Source organism: Sceloporus occidentalis, unplaced genomic scaffold (assembly GCF_023333645.1).
Source record: "Sceloporus occidentalis isolate IW3139 unplaced genomic scaffold, rSceOcc1.0.p SCAF_7, whole genome shotgun sequence".
In the NCBI taxonomy this organism is placed as follows: Eukaryota; Metazoa; Chordata; class Lepidosauria; order Squamata; family Phrynosomatidae; genus Sceloporus; species Sceloporus occidentalis.
This window is the reverse complement of record NW_028316987.1, coordinates 72,284,272-72,298,484: the sequence shown is the minus strand read 5'-3', so window position 1 is coordinate 72,298,484 and position 14,213 is coordinate 72,284,272. Positions and strand designations below refer to the sequence as shown.

The window sequence follows — 14,213 nt, the reverse complement described above, 5'->3', positions numbered from 1 at the left end:
AACAACAATGAGGAGGAGGAGGAGAACGATTTGAGAACTTGTGGGAAATCTGTCAAAATTAAAATAATGCAAAGCCACTATTGCAGGCCTAACACCCACGACTGTCTAGAATAGGTCTGTGGAATGACTTCAAGGCTCCTCCCCCGCTTGGCCTCCTCTTGAGAAGTCCATACAGTGGAGGAGAAAGGGCGAACGCTCACCCTGCAAGGTTCCTATGAAACCTGGCTTTTTCCTGAGGAGGAGGTCAGGTGGTGGGGGAAGAAGAGGACAGGTGAACACTCATACTGCAAGGCTCCTCCACTGCTAAGTTTTTTCCCAAGGAGAAGACCAGATGGAGGAGGAGGTGGAGGACAGGCAAATGCTTGCCCCTTGAGGCTCCTCCATGGCCTGGCATTCTCCCAAGGAGAAGGCCAGGTGGTGGAGGAGGAGGATGGGCAAATGCTTGTCTGGCAAGGCTCCTCCACCGCCCTGCTTTGTTCTGAAAAGAAGGCCAAGTGGTCGCAGCATAGCAAGGCTCTTCCGCTGCTCGACTTTCTCCTAAGGAAAAGGACAGGTGGAGAAAGGCAGGCAAACACTCACCCTGCAAGGCTCCTCCTTTGCCCAGTTTTCTCCTGGGTGGTGGAGGAGCCTTGCAGGGCAAGCATTTGCCCATCCTCCTTGTCTGACATCTGGCCTTCTCCTCAGGAGAAAACCAGGCAGTAGAGGAGCCTTGAGGGGAGCCTTTTCCCATCCTCTGCCTCCGCCTGGCTTTCTCCTTGGGAGAAAACCAAACAGTGGAGGAGCCCGAAGAGAAGTCTGTGCGGAGGAGGAGAATGACAAGAAAGGCTGCCCTGCTGCTCAGCTTTCTCCTAAGGAGAGAGCCAGGCAGAGGAGGAAAAGGAAAAGGAGGAGGAAATTAATATTAATTATAATTAATATCATTTATTATTTAATTAAAACCTATCTGTAGCCCGAAGAAGTTTAGCCTATTTTAATTCTGGCCCCTACCTACTGCTAAGTTGTGCAGGCCTGGTCTAGAAATACAGAGTCAATCAAACTAGTTAATTTAGGTTAGGCAACTAAGTGGGTTGTAACAGTGAGTCCCTCCCAGTCGGTCACATCAGCACTTCACAAGCCACTGGAAATTATGTCACTCCCAATTTCATGTTTTTGGTGAAAATCCAGCAGTTTTCTGGTATTTGGGAACACTAGGAGAGTGGACTTAAACACCATGTTCTATAGCAGTTTTGAACAAATGGGCAGGGAGGGAATCCTGCAGCATGGGGGGGGGGGGGTGTTACAGAAAAGGTGGTGAGATTATATGGCCTATACCTTCCTCTTCTAGCCTTATATAAACCCAGTGCTTCCTCATGCTCAATATAGTCCATGTACCATATTACAAAGTGATTCTGAAAGAAACTAATTTCAAAACCAGTTTTCCAAACAGCATAGGCTGCTCTTCAAAAAGCAAACACTCCTGCAACTGAAAACTGTGAATACAAAAAAGAATTCATTTAGGTTAATTAAATTATGTGAATAAAGATTTCATCAGTAGGTTAAATGGTTCTGCCAAGAATTGCAATTTAATCCAATGCTTGTTGAAGGTTTGAAATAGTCTATAAAAAAAGGAAACACAGCTGATCATGACATTATACAGTGGTTAGGAATATTTTAGGAACCAAAAGAAAAATAAGATATTGGTATGTTTTATCATTTCAGTGCTTTGAAAAAGAAGATCTAGAAAGGGTGTTTTGCTTTTGAAAAAATATGAGTGTTCTTGGCTCACTTAGGAGATCAAATTGTACAGTACACAAATACTGTGGAAACAGCAAAACACAATGTGTAATACCTGATGCCACATTTAACAAAATAATATCCCACATTTGCCACATGAGCTGTTCCATGGAATTAATTCTCCAAACTTTCTATGCTTTTCAAAAATACCAAAGTTTCGTATAAAATTGAATATTAACACATAGTTTTGTAGCCCCCCCCAGAGTACACATTTTAGAGTTAGACTACTATCTCTCAACCTTCCATATAAAATGAATTTTACTAAAATAAAATGAAGAAATATGTACTTACCCAGTTCGTGACTGTCCAACTTTATCACAAATATCTAAGATCAGCCCCCAGTCTTCAGCTGTATTCATTTCACTAGTTGCTTTTTCTTGAAACACACAAAAAACATGGAATAAACTTTAACATGGAGGTAAAAAGTCAGGACACTGCACAGAACAAAATTAAATATAAATTGTTATGGTCATCTTTTAAAAATTGATTAAGCCACAGCCTTCTTACATGGAAGCCTACTGTAGCATTGTATCAAAATTCAGCTGAAACAAAATGTTACATGAACTCTTAAGAAAACATCACACACTTGTAGTTCTAAGGGTGTGAACATGGTCAATAGCAGAGTCTCATTACTCAAGACATTAGCACATTGGTTCGTCAAGTCAACACATTTCTGCTGCAGCCGCTCCTGTAGATCCTCCATGCCAGCAATAATAATAATCTTCTCTTATCATGTATTTCCTTGATCTTTGCTTTGAGCTATTGCTCAGAATTTGTTGCTTTGGCCTGTAAGACTCCATACAGAGTTGCAGGTACAATGCCTTTTCACATCCACTGTTCAAACTATGCAGCAATTTTGAATATTTTAATGCTGTATTTTGAGACAGAGCCTCCACAATGTATAGAACAGTAAAGGTGTTTTTTCCCAACAGCATCTTCTTGTTTGGAAAAAGAAATGTTTTAAAACTAATTGATTGAATTGAAACAGGAGTGAGAAATATAGTCTATGGGTCATGTTTGCTAATACCCATGCCCCTACCTAGATTGATGTATGACACTGCCACAGACTATTTTCTTATAGAAAACAGAATGTTTTCCTTTTCTAAAAAAAGGTTTTAAAATGTGTCAGCTAACATACAGATAAATGAATGGAAAAAAGAGGGACGGGGAGGTCTTGGTGAGATAAATCTATGCATAAAGTATAGTGCAACACAGGCAAAGTTCGGGGGGGATACACACCAGTGTCTTCCTTTAACATCCTCAGCTGTTATAAAATGTTGATTCACTAACATGTGGCTATTTTATCATCAGCAGTATAGAATGAAAATTCCTGATTGAGATGTGGTAAAACTGTAGAACAGGATTTGGAAAGCAACTCCAGAAATTATACCAACTACTATTATCTTAACTAACCAAAACTCCATGCAGTTCTCTATTATTAAGTTTCAGTAGAGATGTTTCCTGGAAGTGTTGCCTTTGACCTATAAAGCTCTTTACTGCTTGGGTCCAGGTTATTTGAAGGACCTTATCTCCTTTTATGAACCCATTAGATCATCAGGAGAGGCCCTTCTCTCTGTTCCACCGCTTTCTCAGGTTTGTTTGATGGGGACAGGAGAAAGGGTCTTCTTGGTGGCTGCTCTCAGGTGAGAATGGCCCCATCCCTGCTCTCCTTTCGGCAGCAGGTAAAAATGTTTTTGTGCCATCAGGCTTTTTCAAACTGGCGAGGGCTGGGCTTTGAAATGTAGTGCGATTCAGATTTTAAGGTTTATACAGTTGGTCCTCCGTATCTGTGGATTTTTTTATCCACGGATTCAAGCATCCACAGCTGTAAAATATGTTTAAAAAGTATAAATCCCCAGTAACAAACTTTGATTTTGCTATTTTATATAAGGGACGCCATTTTGCTATGCCACTGCACGTAATAGGACTTGGACATTCACAGATTTGGGTATCCACAGGGGTCCTGGAACCAAACCCCAGTGGATACCAAGGACCCACTGAATACTGTTTTATAAATACATCTCATGGTTGTTTTTAAATGTTACATTTATACTTTTTTGATGTTTTTGTATTCATTTTAATTTGTATTGTTTTAAATTTGCTGTTAACTGCCTTGAGTCCCTCTATCAGAAGAAGGGCAGAATATAACAAATAAATAAATAAGTGAACTACCAACAGAAGTATAAGAAAAACATTATAAAGGGGGAAAAGAAAACATTTCAATGCTATAAAGATACCTCTTATGATCTACAATTTTTTTTGTATTATGGAATCCAGCATAATTATCACTAATAGAATTATATTACTAATGAGTTAGAATTCCTGCATGTCCTAGACTAGTATGACTTGTAAAATATGACTCAGTCCTCTATTACATGAGTAACATACAATCCTAATTACACATTAAACACAGGGGGACTTGCCAGTAATGAATGAGCTAATATTAAATTTTAGGATCATGATTGCTTAAACAGATCTGGACAATCATCCCTACCAAATATTGCCTGAACCAAGAAATTTTAATGTCACTTTGTAATAGGCACAACTATTTTTAAAACAAATTCAATGACAGATTTGTAATGTCAGCTGGTCACATTCCAAACAATCTTGGATACAATGCTGCAAGACTTTGGTTTTTCAAGGAACTGACGACAAGTTATGCAACAGAACCACATTTCTTTCCAAAGTAACTTATTTTAAGATATTGCATTTCGACTTCTGTAAATAAAAAAAAAACTAACAGAAAGTTGTCTTAGTAGTTGTTAAAACTTTACAGATTTTAATTTTCAGGATATATTTCAGTTTAGAGTGTCCTCTTATTAAGATCTGGAAGAGATTATGTACTGTCTACTCTGACTGGCAGTGGCTTTTTAGGATCTCTGAAAGAAGCCTCTCCCATAACCATCTGCCTGATCATTTCAACTGAACACACCAAGGATCGAAACAGAAATCTTCTCCACGAAAAGCATAACCCAATTCTAACAGCTAGTCTCAACTAGAGTTGATCCACTGAATCAATGAAATTTACAGAAAGTGTTCACTCATTGTGCTTTTCTGCTGTTTTAAGTTGGTGATCTGTTTAATATGCTTTTATTGTATTTAGATTTATTTTATTTATTTTATCTCAAGATCATTAGTTTGTTAGTATGGTTTTAATTGTACATCACACTAGAAAGTGGAATACAAATATTTTAATTAATAAATGTATTCTACCATTGATGTATGGTACTTCCAGAAATTCATGAAGCATTGTAATTACTGTACTTGAGAGACCATCATGAAAAACCCTTCTAAAACTTTACATACCCTTACCTAAGAGACTGTAAGAGTTAAACTTTTGAGTAATGTATAAATGTATTTTAAAAAACTACCTAAGGGTGGTAGAAAAGTTAGTAAGAAATGGTATATGTATCATAGTAACTGTTGTGCTTATGTTGTGAAAAAAGGAAGTAAGACCTATTGAGTTTTATGATAGGCATGACATTTCTTTTTCAATTGTTGAAGTTTAGGGGACGATTCATTTTGTTTCTTTAATGCCACCAAAACCTTTTGTAATAATACCTGTTTATGCTTACTGAGACCTATTGTAGCAATAAAATGCAGCAATGTAGATATAAATAAATAAATACTAGAAGTGTTGCATGAAAATCTCCAATTATTTAACAATCTTGCAATCATAAAGCAAATTTGAAATCTTATAACACTAGACAAGTGCCTATATGGATACAGAGGTCAAGATATTGGACCTGTCATCAGTATATGCAACTTTAAAACTAATTTGGCATAGGTTTCACATTGTCAAATATTTGTACTATCATCATCACTATTGAAATACCGGTTGCCATGCTCAAGACTTAAATTACAATTATCTGTGCAGACGAATGCTACCTACCAGACAACATACTGGAATTCTTCAACGGGTTGAAAGAAAGTCTGTAAACATTTTTTGAAATGGCAAGAAGATGGGGAAGCAACATCCCACCCCAATCTACAGCTTTAAAATCTTAAAAACTGGAAGTATGACTTTCATTGATCAATTTCTTCTTTCTACTGAGAGGATCTGCAGATAGCAATCATCTCTTGGAAGCAAGCAAAAGATAAACTACCTCAGTTCCTATCATGCCAACACCAAAATGCTATTCAGTTAGAGGAATAATGCAATAGCAACACTGAAAAGACACAGTATTTCTCTGGCTCTTCTATGGGGTTTATCCCCAATAAGTGTACATAGGAACACAGCCTTATATATACTTGCAAAACACCCTTCTCAAAACAGGATAAAATGGGTTTTAAAATTTTAAAATCCTGATCCTAGGTATGCTTACTCAGGCTCAAGTTCCAGAAAACTTGATGGAGCACACCCTCTGTGCATATACTATAAAAAAAATCTTAGCTTTTGAAGAACACTGGTATTACATAACTTGATTTGTATTGACCTTTGAACACTTTGTGAATATTTCTAGAAGCACTGGCAGATATAACTGAAAAAAGCAAGGAAACAAGCAAACTCAGAAATCATATATAAACAGTTAGGTGAATTCATGTAGGAAACCCCCTCTATGTCAAAAACCTGTAAGCTTTTATAAAAATAGGTGAGGGATCAATAGCAAGTCATAAGAGAGGTATCCAGAGCCTCCGCGGCCCGTTATACTGGATCACTTTGAGTTTGTTAGTACCGAAGAAGTGGACAAGATCCTTCGAAGTGTTAGGAAGACGACATGCTCTCTCGATCCCTGTCCTTCATGGCTGGCAGCTCAGGGGGGAGATGCGGTGTTAACTTTGTTGCACCGCATAATCAATACATCTCTAAGAGAGAGACAGTTTCCATCCAAATTAAAATTAGCAGTGGTTAAACCCCTGCTAAAAAACCTCTCCTTAGACCCCCTGATTCACAACAACTACCGTCCTATATCGCTGCTGCCTTTTTTGGGGAAGGTGATCGAGAGAGCGGTCGCCTTCCAGCTTCAATCAATCTTGGATGACACGGATTTTCTGGACCCATTTCAAACCGGCTTCCGGGCGGGCTATGGAGTTGAGACTGCCATGGTCGCCTTAGTTGATGATCTCCGTCTGGGCATGGACAGGGGAAGCGTGTCCCTGTTAATGCTTTTGGACATCTCAGCGGCTTTCGATACCATTGACCATGGTATCCTTCTGGAACGTCTGAGGGAGTTAGGCATCGGGGGCACTGCGCTCCAGTGGTTCCATTCCTACCTCTCGGGTAGATTCCAGATGGTGCAGCTGGGGGATGTTCACTCCGATAAGAGGGCCCTTACATCTGGTGTCCCTCAAGGAGCTATTCTGTCCCCCATGCTATTCAACATTTACATGAAACTGCTGGGAGAGATCATCCGGAGACACGGGGCGCGGTGTTATCAGTACGCTGATGACACCCAAATCTGTTTCTCTGTGTCTCCGACTGATGCAGTAACTAGGGATGGCATCTCTTCTCTAAATGCCTGCTTGGAGTCGGTAATGGGCTGGATGAGGGAAAACAAACTCAGTGTGAATCCAGGGAAAATGGAAGTACTGGCGATAGGTCCCTCGGTTCCAGGTGGTGAGATCTGTCACCCAGTCCTGAATGGGGTCACGCTCCCTTTGAAGGACTCGGTGCGTAGCTTGGGAGTGCTCCTTGACTCGTCGCTCCAGTTGTCATCTCAGGTGGATGCGACGGTCAGGAGTGCTTGTTACCAGCTCCGACTGATACGCCAGCTGCGTCCCTACCTGGACCATAGGGACCTTGAAACTGTTGTACATGCTCTGGTAACCTCTCGACTGGATTTCTGCAACGCGCTCTACATGGGGCAACCCTTGTACCAAACCCAGAAGCTACAGTTGGTGCAGAATATGGCAGCAAGATTGGTCGCTGGTAGCTCCAGGTCTGACCATATAACACCTATTTTGAAAGATCTTCATTGGCTGCCTATTTGCTTCCGGGCTCGATACAAGGTGTTGGTTTTGACCTATAAAGCCCTAAATGGCTTGGGCCCAGGGTACTTGGAGGACCGCCTCTCCCCATACAATCCTCCCTGCACACTCAGAACAACAGGGATGAAACTGTTGGAGGTCCCTAAGACACGCCATGTGAGGACCTCACAGAGGGCTTTTTCTTTCGCTGCCCCCAAACTTTGGAACAATCTCCCTGTTGAGCTCCGTTCCACCGCGTCCTTAGTTCTTTTCAAAAAGAACTTGAAAACATATTTATTTCTGCAAGCCTTTCCACCATAATCATTTTATTCTTTGCCCCTCTATCAACGACCCTGGATTGTGTACCTGCCCTGCCCTTGTACTTCTATTTGATTGTTGTTCTTTTTAATGCTGTTTTTAACTTTTTATCGATATGCTTTTATCTGTATTGTAAGCCGCCTTGATCAAAATATTGGAAAGGCAGGATATAAATAAAAATTATTATTATTATACATTTCTTCTATCTCCAATTCAAATATCACCAGACTAATATCATATAAATCAACCAAGTTCTCTCCAATTTTTGTCTGCCATCTTTTTTATTTATGAAGTTAGCTATACCCCTCATCAAAACCTGTTCCTCTGCTTGCAAGGAATACCTAGCCACCCACAATGGAGCCTCTTAGGACATTCCACCCATCCATTCTGAGAACAACAGGCCTCAGACTTGCACAGACCCATTCACTCTATTCACATTGCTCACTTTAATGTGGGAAAAACAAACACTTGGAAACTCCAGTTGTTTGAACCTAGGAGTTCCCTTGACCCTGACAAATAACGTTTTCCCTGTGAGAGAAAAATGAATTAATGAGTTTGTACACATCCCAGACCTGATCTGATTGGAGAATAACAAGTGAGTTAAAGAGTGTAGATTCTGCTACACAGTACTCTCTTTCTCTTTGGGTCATTCATATTTTCTAAACCGTTTACACTCCTCTCTGAAAACAGTTGTTCTCCTTAAGATTTCCTCATCTAAAGACTTAATACAAAGGCTGCATTTTGCCAACATACTCCAGTTCATCTCAGACTATCCTATATTAACAGGTGCAACCCTCTGGCAGACATCCCACATTTTTATGAATCACTGATGACTCTGCATGTAAGCATTGAAGTCAGCCAGTCATGGGATTTCATGTTTGACAACTATCTTTTCTAACAAGTTTTAGTTTTAGTCATCCTTCGGCCTGTGGGGGAGTGAACAGGCAGGCCCAGCTCCATCGGGGCTAGCCTGAAGAAGAAGAGCCCTCCCTCCAGTCCATCTGCCTTGGTCCAGGCCTCAGAGGGAGAGAATAATCACTGGACCTGATCCCCTTCCCCACCACCATTCATTCCCTTCTCCTTTTGTGTCATGCCTTTTAGATTGTAAGCCTGAGGGCAGGGAATAGTCTAATTAAAAATAACAATTGTAAGCCGCTCTGATAGCCTTTAGGGCTGAAGGGCGGGGTATAAATACCATAAATAAATAAATAATAGTAGTAGTAAAAAACTACTTCTTGTTGTGTATCTTCATGTCATTTCTGACATGATAAACATAATGTGAATCTATTGCAGGATTTTTGTGGCAGAAATTGTTCATAATAGGTTTCCATTGCCTTCCCTAGAGGCTGAGAATATGTGACTTACCCAAGGTCACCCAGTGATTTTCTATTGCTGAGCAGGGATTGGAACCTTCTCCCAGCGTCTTAGTACAACACTCAAACACCACACTTACTCTCTGGTACTCTTTTACTTATTTTTCTTCTCATTTTTTCTCTCTCTCTCTTTTTGCTTCACATATTCATAAGCATTTGTAGCTTTTACTCTTACAATTTTCAATTAAAAATATGTATTAAAAAAGCAGCTACGAAAGAACTAGGTAAGACCTTCAGCTGCAAATACAAAAATTGTAATTATGCAGGCCATAGTACCTAGGACCAGAGCTTGACTTAGCTGTGTCTTCCAGCCTCTTAGGACGCGTGTGTCATTTAAACAGCACACCTCCAAAGTGGCCCGAAGCCACTTCATTTGGCCTGTCTGTTCAGGTGCAGTGTCAACTTGCCAAGAAATAACAATATGATTCAATGTATTTTGTTAAGTCATCGTGTGTCATCAAGTTGTTTCCAACTTATGATGACACTATTACAGGGTTTTCTGGAGCTGAGATAGTTTGACACACCAAGCAGGTTTCCATATCTGAGCAGGGAATCAAACCTGGATCTCCAGAGTCCTAGTGTTAAACTCAAACTACTATGCTATGCTGGCTCAATTTAATGTATACAGTAACAGATATTCAAACCTCCTTATGAACAACCTTCCTAAAGTTAGTATTGGGGGGGGGGGATAACTATATTTATTAATACAGTTAACCTGGAACCAGTCACTTTCCACCAAGTTTACTTTGCAGGGTTGTTGCAAACAAAGAGAAGCTGGAGAATGAAACTACACACAAATATCCTGCTTTCTTACAAGACAAACATCTAAACATTATGAAGAACTTCCTGACAGTAAGAGCTGTTTGACTGTGGAACACACTGCCTTGGAGCGTGGAGGAATCTCCTCCTTTGGAGGTTTCTAGACAGAGGCTGGATGGCCATCTGTTGGCGCAATGGATTCAAGCAACAGAAAAAGAGATTCCACCTAAACATCAAGAAGAACCTCCTGACAGTAAGAGCTGCTTTTGGAACACGCTGCCTCAGAAAGTGGTGAAGTCCCCTTCTTTGGATGTTTTCAAACAGGCTGGATGGCCATTTGTCGGGAGTGCTTTGATTGTGTCTTCCTGCATGGCAGAGGGTTGGACTGGATGGCCCTTGTGGCCTCTTCCAACTCTAAGACTATATGATTCTTGGGAAGGCAAGTACATAAAAAAAACTTTATAAAAACTGAAAACAAAACAGGTGGAAGACCTACAGGACTCTCAACCTTTTACTTTTTTTTAAAGGGACACGAAAGGTACCTGCCCTACACCCGGACTGCATCATCATTTGATGTTGCACTGTGTCAAAGCGATAGGAGACCACACCAGCTACCTCAGTAGTTACTGTCTGTGCAATCATCCAGCTGATCAGAATATAAGTATTCCTAGGATGTGATCGCATACATTTTGCTGTGCCATTAATCCTAAAGTAGGCAAATCTGTAAATGATTATACTCTGGACAGAGACTCTGAAACCTTGGTATAGGCCACGCACACCATCAGACTTGAAGATCTTGGCCAGGCAGTCCTCCAGACCATTGAATCCTCTACCAGTGCCAGCTTTTCCAACAGCAGCAGCCAGAGAGGTTCTTGCAAAATCAAAGCAGAGGGGTGTTGCTCCACCACTAGAAGCCAAGTTACCAGCCATAAACAACCAGAACTGTGTGTGCTTATCTTAAGAAAACCTGCTTATACTTGAAGGCAAAATTGAGGGGCTGAGTTGGGAAGTATCTATGTTCCAAAGACTAAGATATGGGGCAATGGTTCAAACTGGGAGAAAAGGGATTCCACCTCAACATTAGGAAGCGCTGTTGGACAGTGGGATATGCTCTCTCTCAGAGTGCTGCACTTTCCTTCTTTGGGTGTTTTGAAACAGAGGCTGGATGGCCATCTGTCAGGAGTGCTTTTGTGCCTATTCCTGTATGGCAGGAGGTTGGAGTGGATGGCCCTTGGGGTCTCTTCCAATTCCAGCATTCTTGGGAAGGCGAGAACATTAAAAACAAAGCCTTATAAACATTTGAAAATGAAGAAGGGAAGATCTGTAGGACTCTTGATCTTTTAGTTTTAAAAAACTACATGCGAGAGATACAAAATAAGCCCCACCCTGAGTAACATATGGGAAAGAAAGAGAAGTACAAAAACAAATGCCTCCTCCTCCTAAGAAAACTTGCTTATACCCTTGGCCCTTTGTATTCATTGATTTCTTAACCATGGATTCAAGCATCCTCAGCTTGGAAGTATTCAAAAATAACACAAATTCCAAAAAGCAAACCTTGATTTTGCCACTTTCTATAAGGGACTTCATTTCACGATGTCCTTGTATTTAGTAGGACTTGAGCATCCATGGTTTTTGGTATTAATATGGGGGAGGGGAGGCTATCCTGGAACCAAACCTCAGCGGATATCAATGGCCTGCTGTACTTATCCTTGAAGGCAATCCTTGAATCCCAAAGCACTGAGGCATAGCAGTTAAACCGACAATATTTCCGCAGCATGGATGCAGCAGAAGAGACCGTTTCCTCCACTCCTCCATTTCTGTGTGTGTCATGCCTTTTTGGATTATAAGCCTGAGGGAAGGGTCTAATTACTGTCTAATTGCCAATTTATAAGCCACTCTGAGAGCATTTCTAAAGAGCAGGATATAAATACAACAATAATAACAATATGTCTGCATATGCATATCTATATACAATCAAAACTATATATATATCTAAACTTCCTATCTGAGAGCGTTCCTGAAGAACTCCCTCCAAAAGCCCCACTCTGCTGCCAGATGGGAAGACAGGATAGAATAGCCATAGGCGTAGCAAGTACATTTCTATACAGTCACGATATTCCCAGGAGAGGCGTGACAAGGCTTCTACTCAGAGATCCCTGGCATGGAGCCAGGGCAGTTAAAGCGCTCTCGAACCGGGTTGTTTCCGCATTGTCCGGGAAGCGCCGGGGGGAAGAGGGAAAAGGGCCGAGGCCTCCTCGCTCTACTCACCCACATCCTGGTCGAAGGGGTTGGTGGTGAAGAGCGGCATCTTTCCGAGGCGAGAGCTCGGCGGCGTTTGGGGGAAGATCCGCTCCTCCGTCCGCCCCTAGTCCTCCTGACCCTCAGAGCGACACAAACAGCAACAGACGCCAAAGGGGAGCGACGGAGGGAGAGGGAGGCCCCCGAGACAGAGAGGACTAAGCCCCGCCCACAAAGCCCTCCTTCTCCCTCGAGCTCCGCCTCCTCTTCCTTTCCCTCTCGATTCTCCTCAGTCACCGGCAGGAACCGGCCTCGCGCACTGCATGCCGGGAAGGGACAAATAGGTGTCCAACGCACTGCCTGATTAAAAAAAGTCAAGCGCCCAATTTTGGGAAATGGAGACTATTATTATTATTATTATTATTATTATTATTATTATTATTATTATCCGCCTTTTCACACTCAGGTTCCAAACGCACTGCAGAAATAACCCAGTTTGCTTTAACTTGCCCTGGCTCAGTGCTAGGGAATTCTGGGAGCTGTAGTTTTATCGTGGCACCAGGGATCTCTCTCTCCCTCCCTCCGCCTCTTTCTCTGACAGGCTAAACGTCTCACAAAACTACAGTTCCTCAGAATTGCCTAGCCTTGAGCCATTTGGGGCAGTTAAAGCGGTCCCAAACCGGATTATTTCTGCAGTGTGTGTTTTGGACCTCAGTTAGACACCGCTTTAGCTGCCCTGTCTCTATGGGAATTCTGGGAAGTGTCTGTGAGATACTGAGCCTTCACTCTTCTCAGAGAGAGCTCTGATGCCACGATAAACTACAACTCCCAGGATTCCCTAGCACCGAGCCAGGGCATTAAAGGGATCTCAATGTGGATTATTTCTGCAGGGTGTTTTGGAGTTCAGCCTGCCGTATTAGCCGTATTCCCAGGTGCTTTGTGTATGCGGACTAGATAGGCTGAAATTGGTCCTTCCCGCAGGCGTGGTTTAGACACCTACCGTGCCTCTTCCACGAAGGACCCCTGGTTTTTTAGGATTGGTTCAATTAGATTCATAGATTGGTGGCTGTATAGAAGTCAGGTCCAAACACACTGCAGAAATAATCCAGTTTAAGGCTGCTTTAACTGACCTGGCTCAGTGCTAGGGAATCCTGGGAACTGTATTATATTTTGGCACCAGAGCTCTCTGATAGAGAAGGCTAAATGCCTCACAAAACTACAGTTCTCAGAATTCCCTCACATTGAGCCAAGGCAGTCTCAAACTGGATTATTACTGCAGTGTGTTTTGGACCCAAGTGTTGCAGTGTGGAGACTTCTTGTTCAGAGATATACCAATATTTTGTGTGTATTGTAGAATTAAAGTAGTTTGACACTTCTTTGGATGTACTGCACCACGCTATTATGCCACTTTAGCTGCTAGGGCTGCCTCCTGTGGGATTCTGGGCTTTGTAGTTTAGTGAGGCCTCTCTCTGACTGAGAAGTCTAAATTTCCCTCCCTAAACTACAAATTCCAGGATTCCACAGGAGGCAGCCCTAACAGTAAAAGCGGAATCATTGCCTTTTTTAATGAGTCTTTCCTTGTCATGTTGTGGCCAAAGTACAACAACTTCAATTTAGTCACCCTGACTTCCAAGAAGAGTTAGGGCTTGATCTGTAGGACCCATTTGTTTGTCTTGTTGGCCATCCACCATCAGCATTCTCCTCCAGAACCACATCTCAAATGAGTTGGTTTTCTTTCTCTCTGCTTTCTTTACTGTCCAGCTCTCACATCTCTACATGATGATGACAGGGAATACAATGGTTTGGATGATCCCAACTTTAGTACCCAGTGTTGTGTCTTTGCAG

The 14,213-nt window shown here is 41.7% G+C and overlaps 1 protein-coding gene and 1 pseudogene across 1 annotated transcript in view; both read right to left on the bottom strand.

Annotated features, from left to right (window-relative positions):
• The window catches only part of STAM (signal transducing adaptor molecule), a 43,894-nt gene extending 31,314 nt beyond the window's left edge, over window positions 1–12,580 (bottom strand). The window contains exons 1-2 of the mRNA XM_089533317.1: window positions 12,399–12,580; window positions 2,065–2,149 (exon numbers count right to left, since the gene is read on the bottom strand). Of these exons, the coding sequence (XP_089389443.1) occupies window positions 2,065–2,149; window positions 12,399–12,438 (125 nt within the window). The 5' untranslated portion in view covers window positions 12,439–12,580. The remainder of the gene's footprint in view (window positions 1–2,064; window positions 2,150–12,398) is intronic.
• On the bottom strand, window positions 10,623–11,717 carry LOC149309942 (ADP/ATP translocase 3 pseudogene; annotated as a pseudogene).
• Window positions 12,581–14,213: the final 1,633 nt, after the last annotated feature.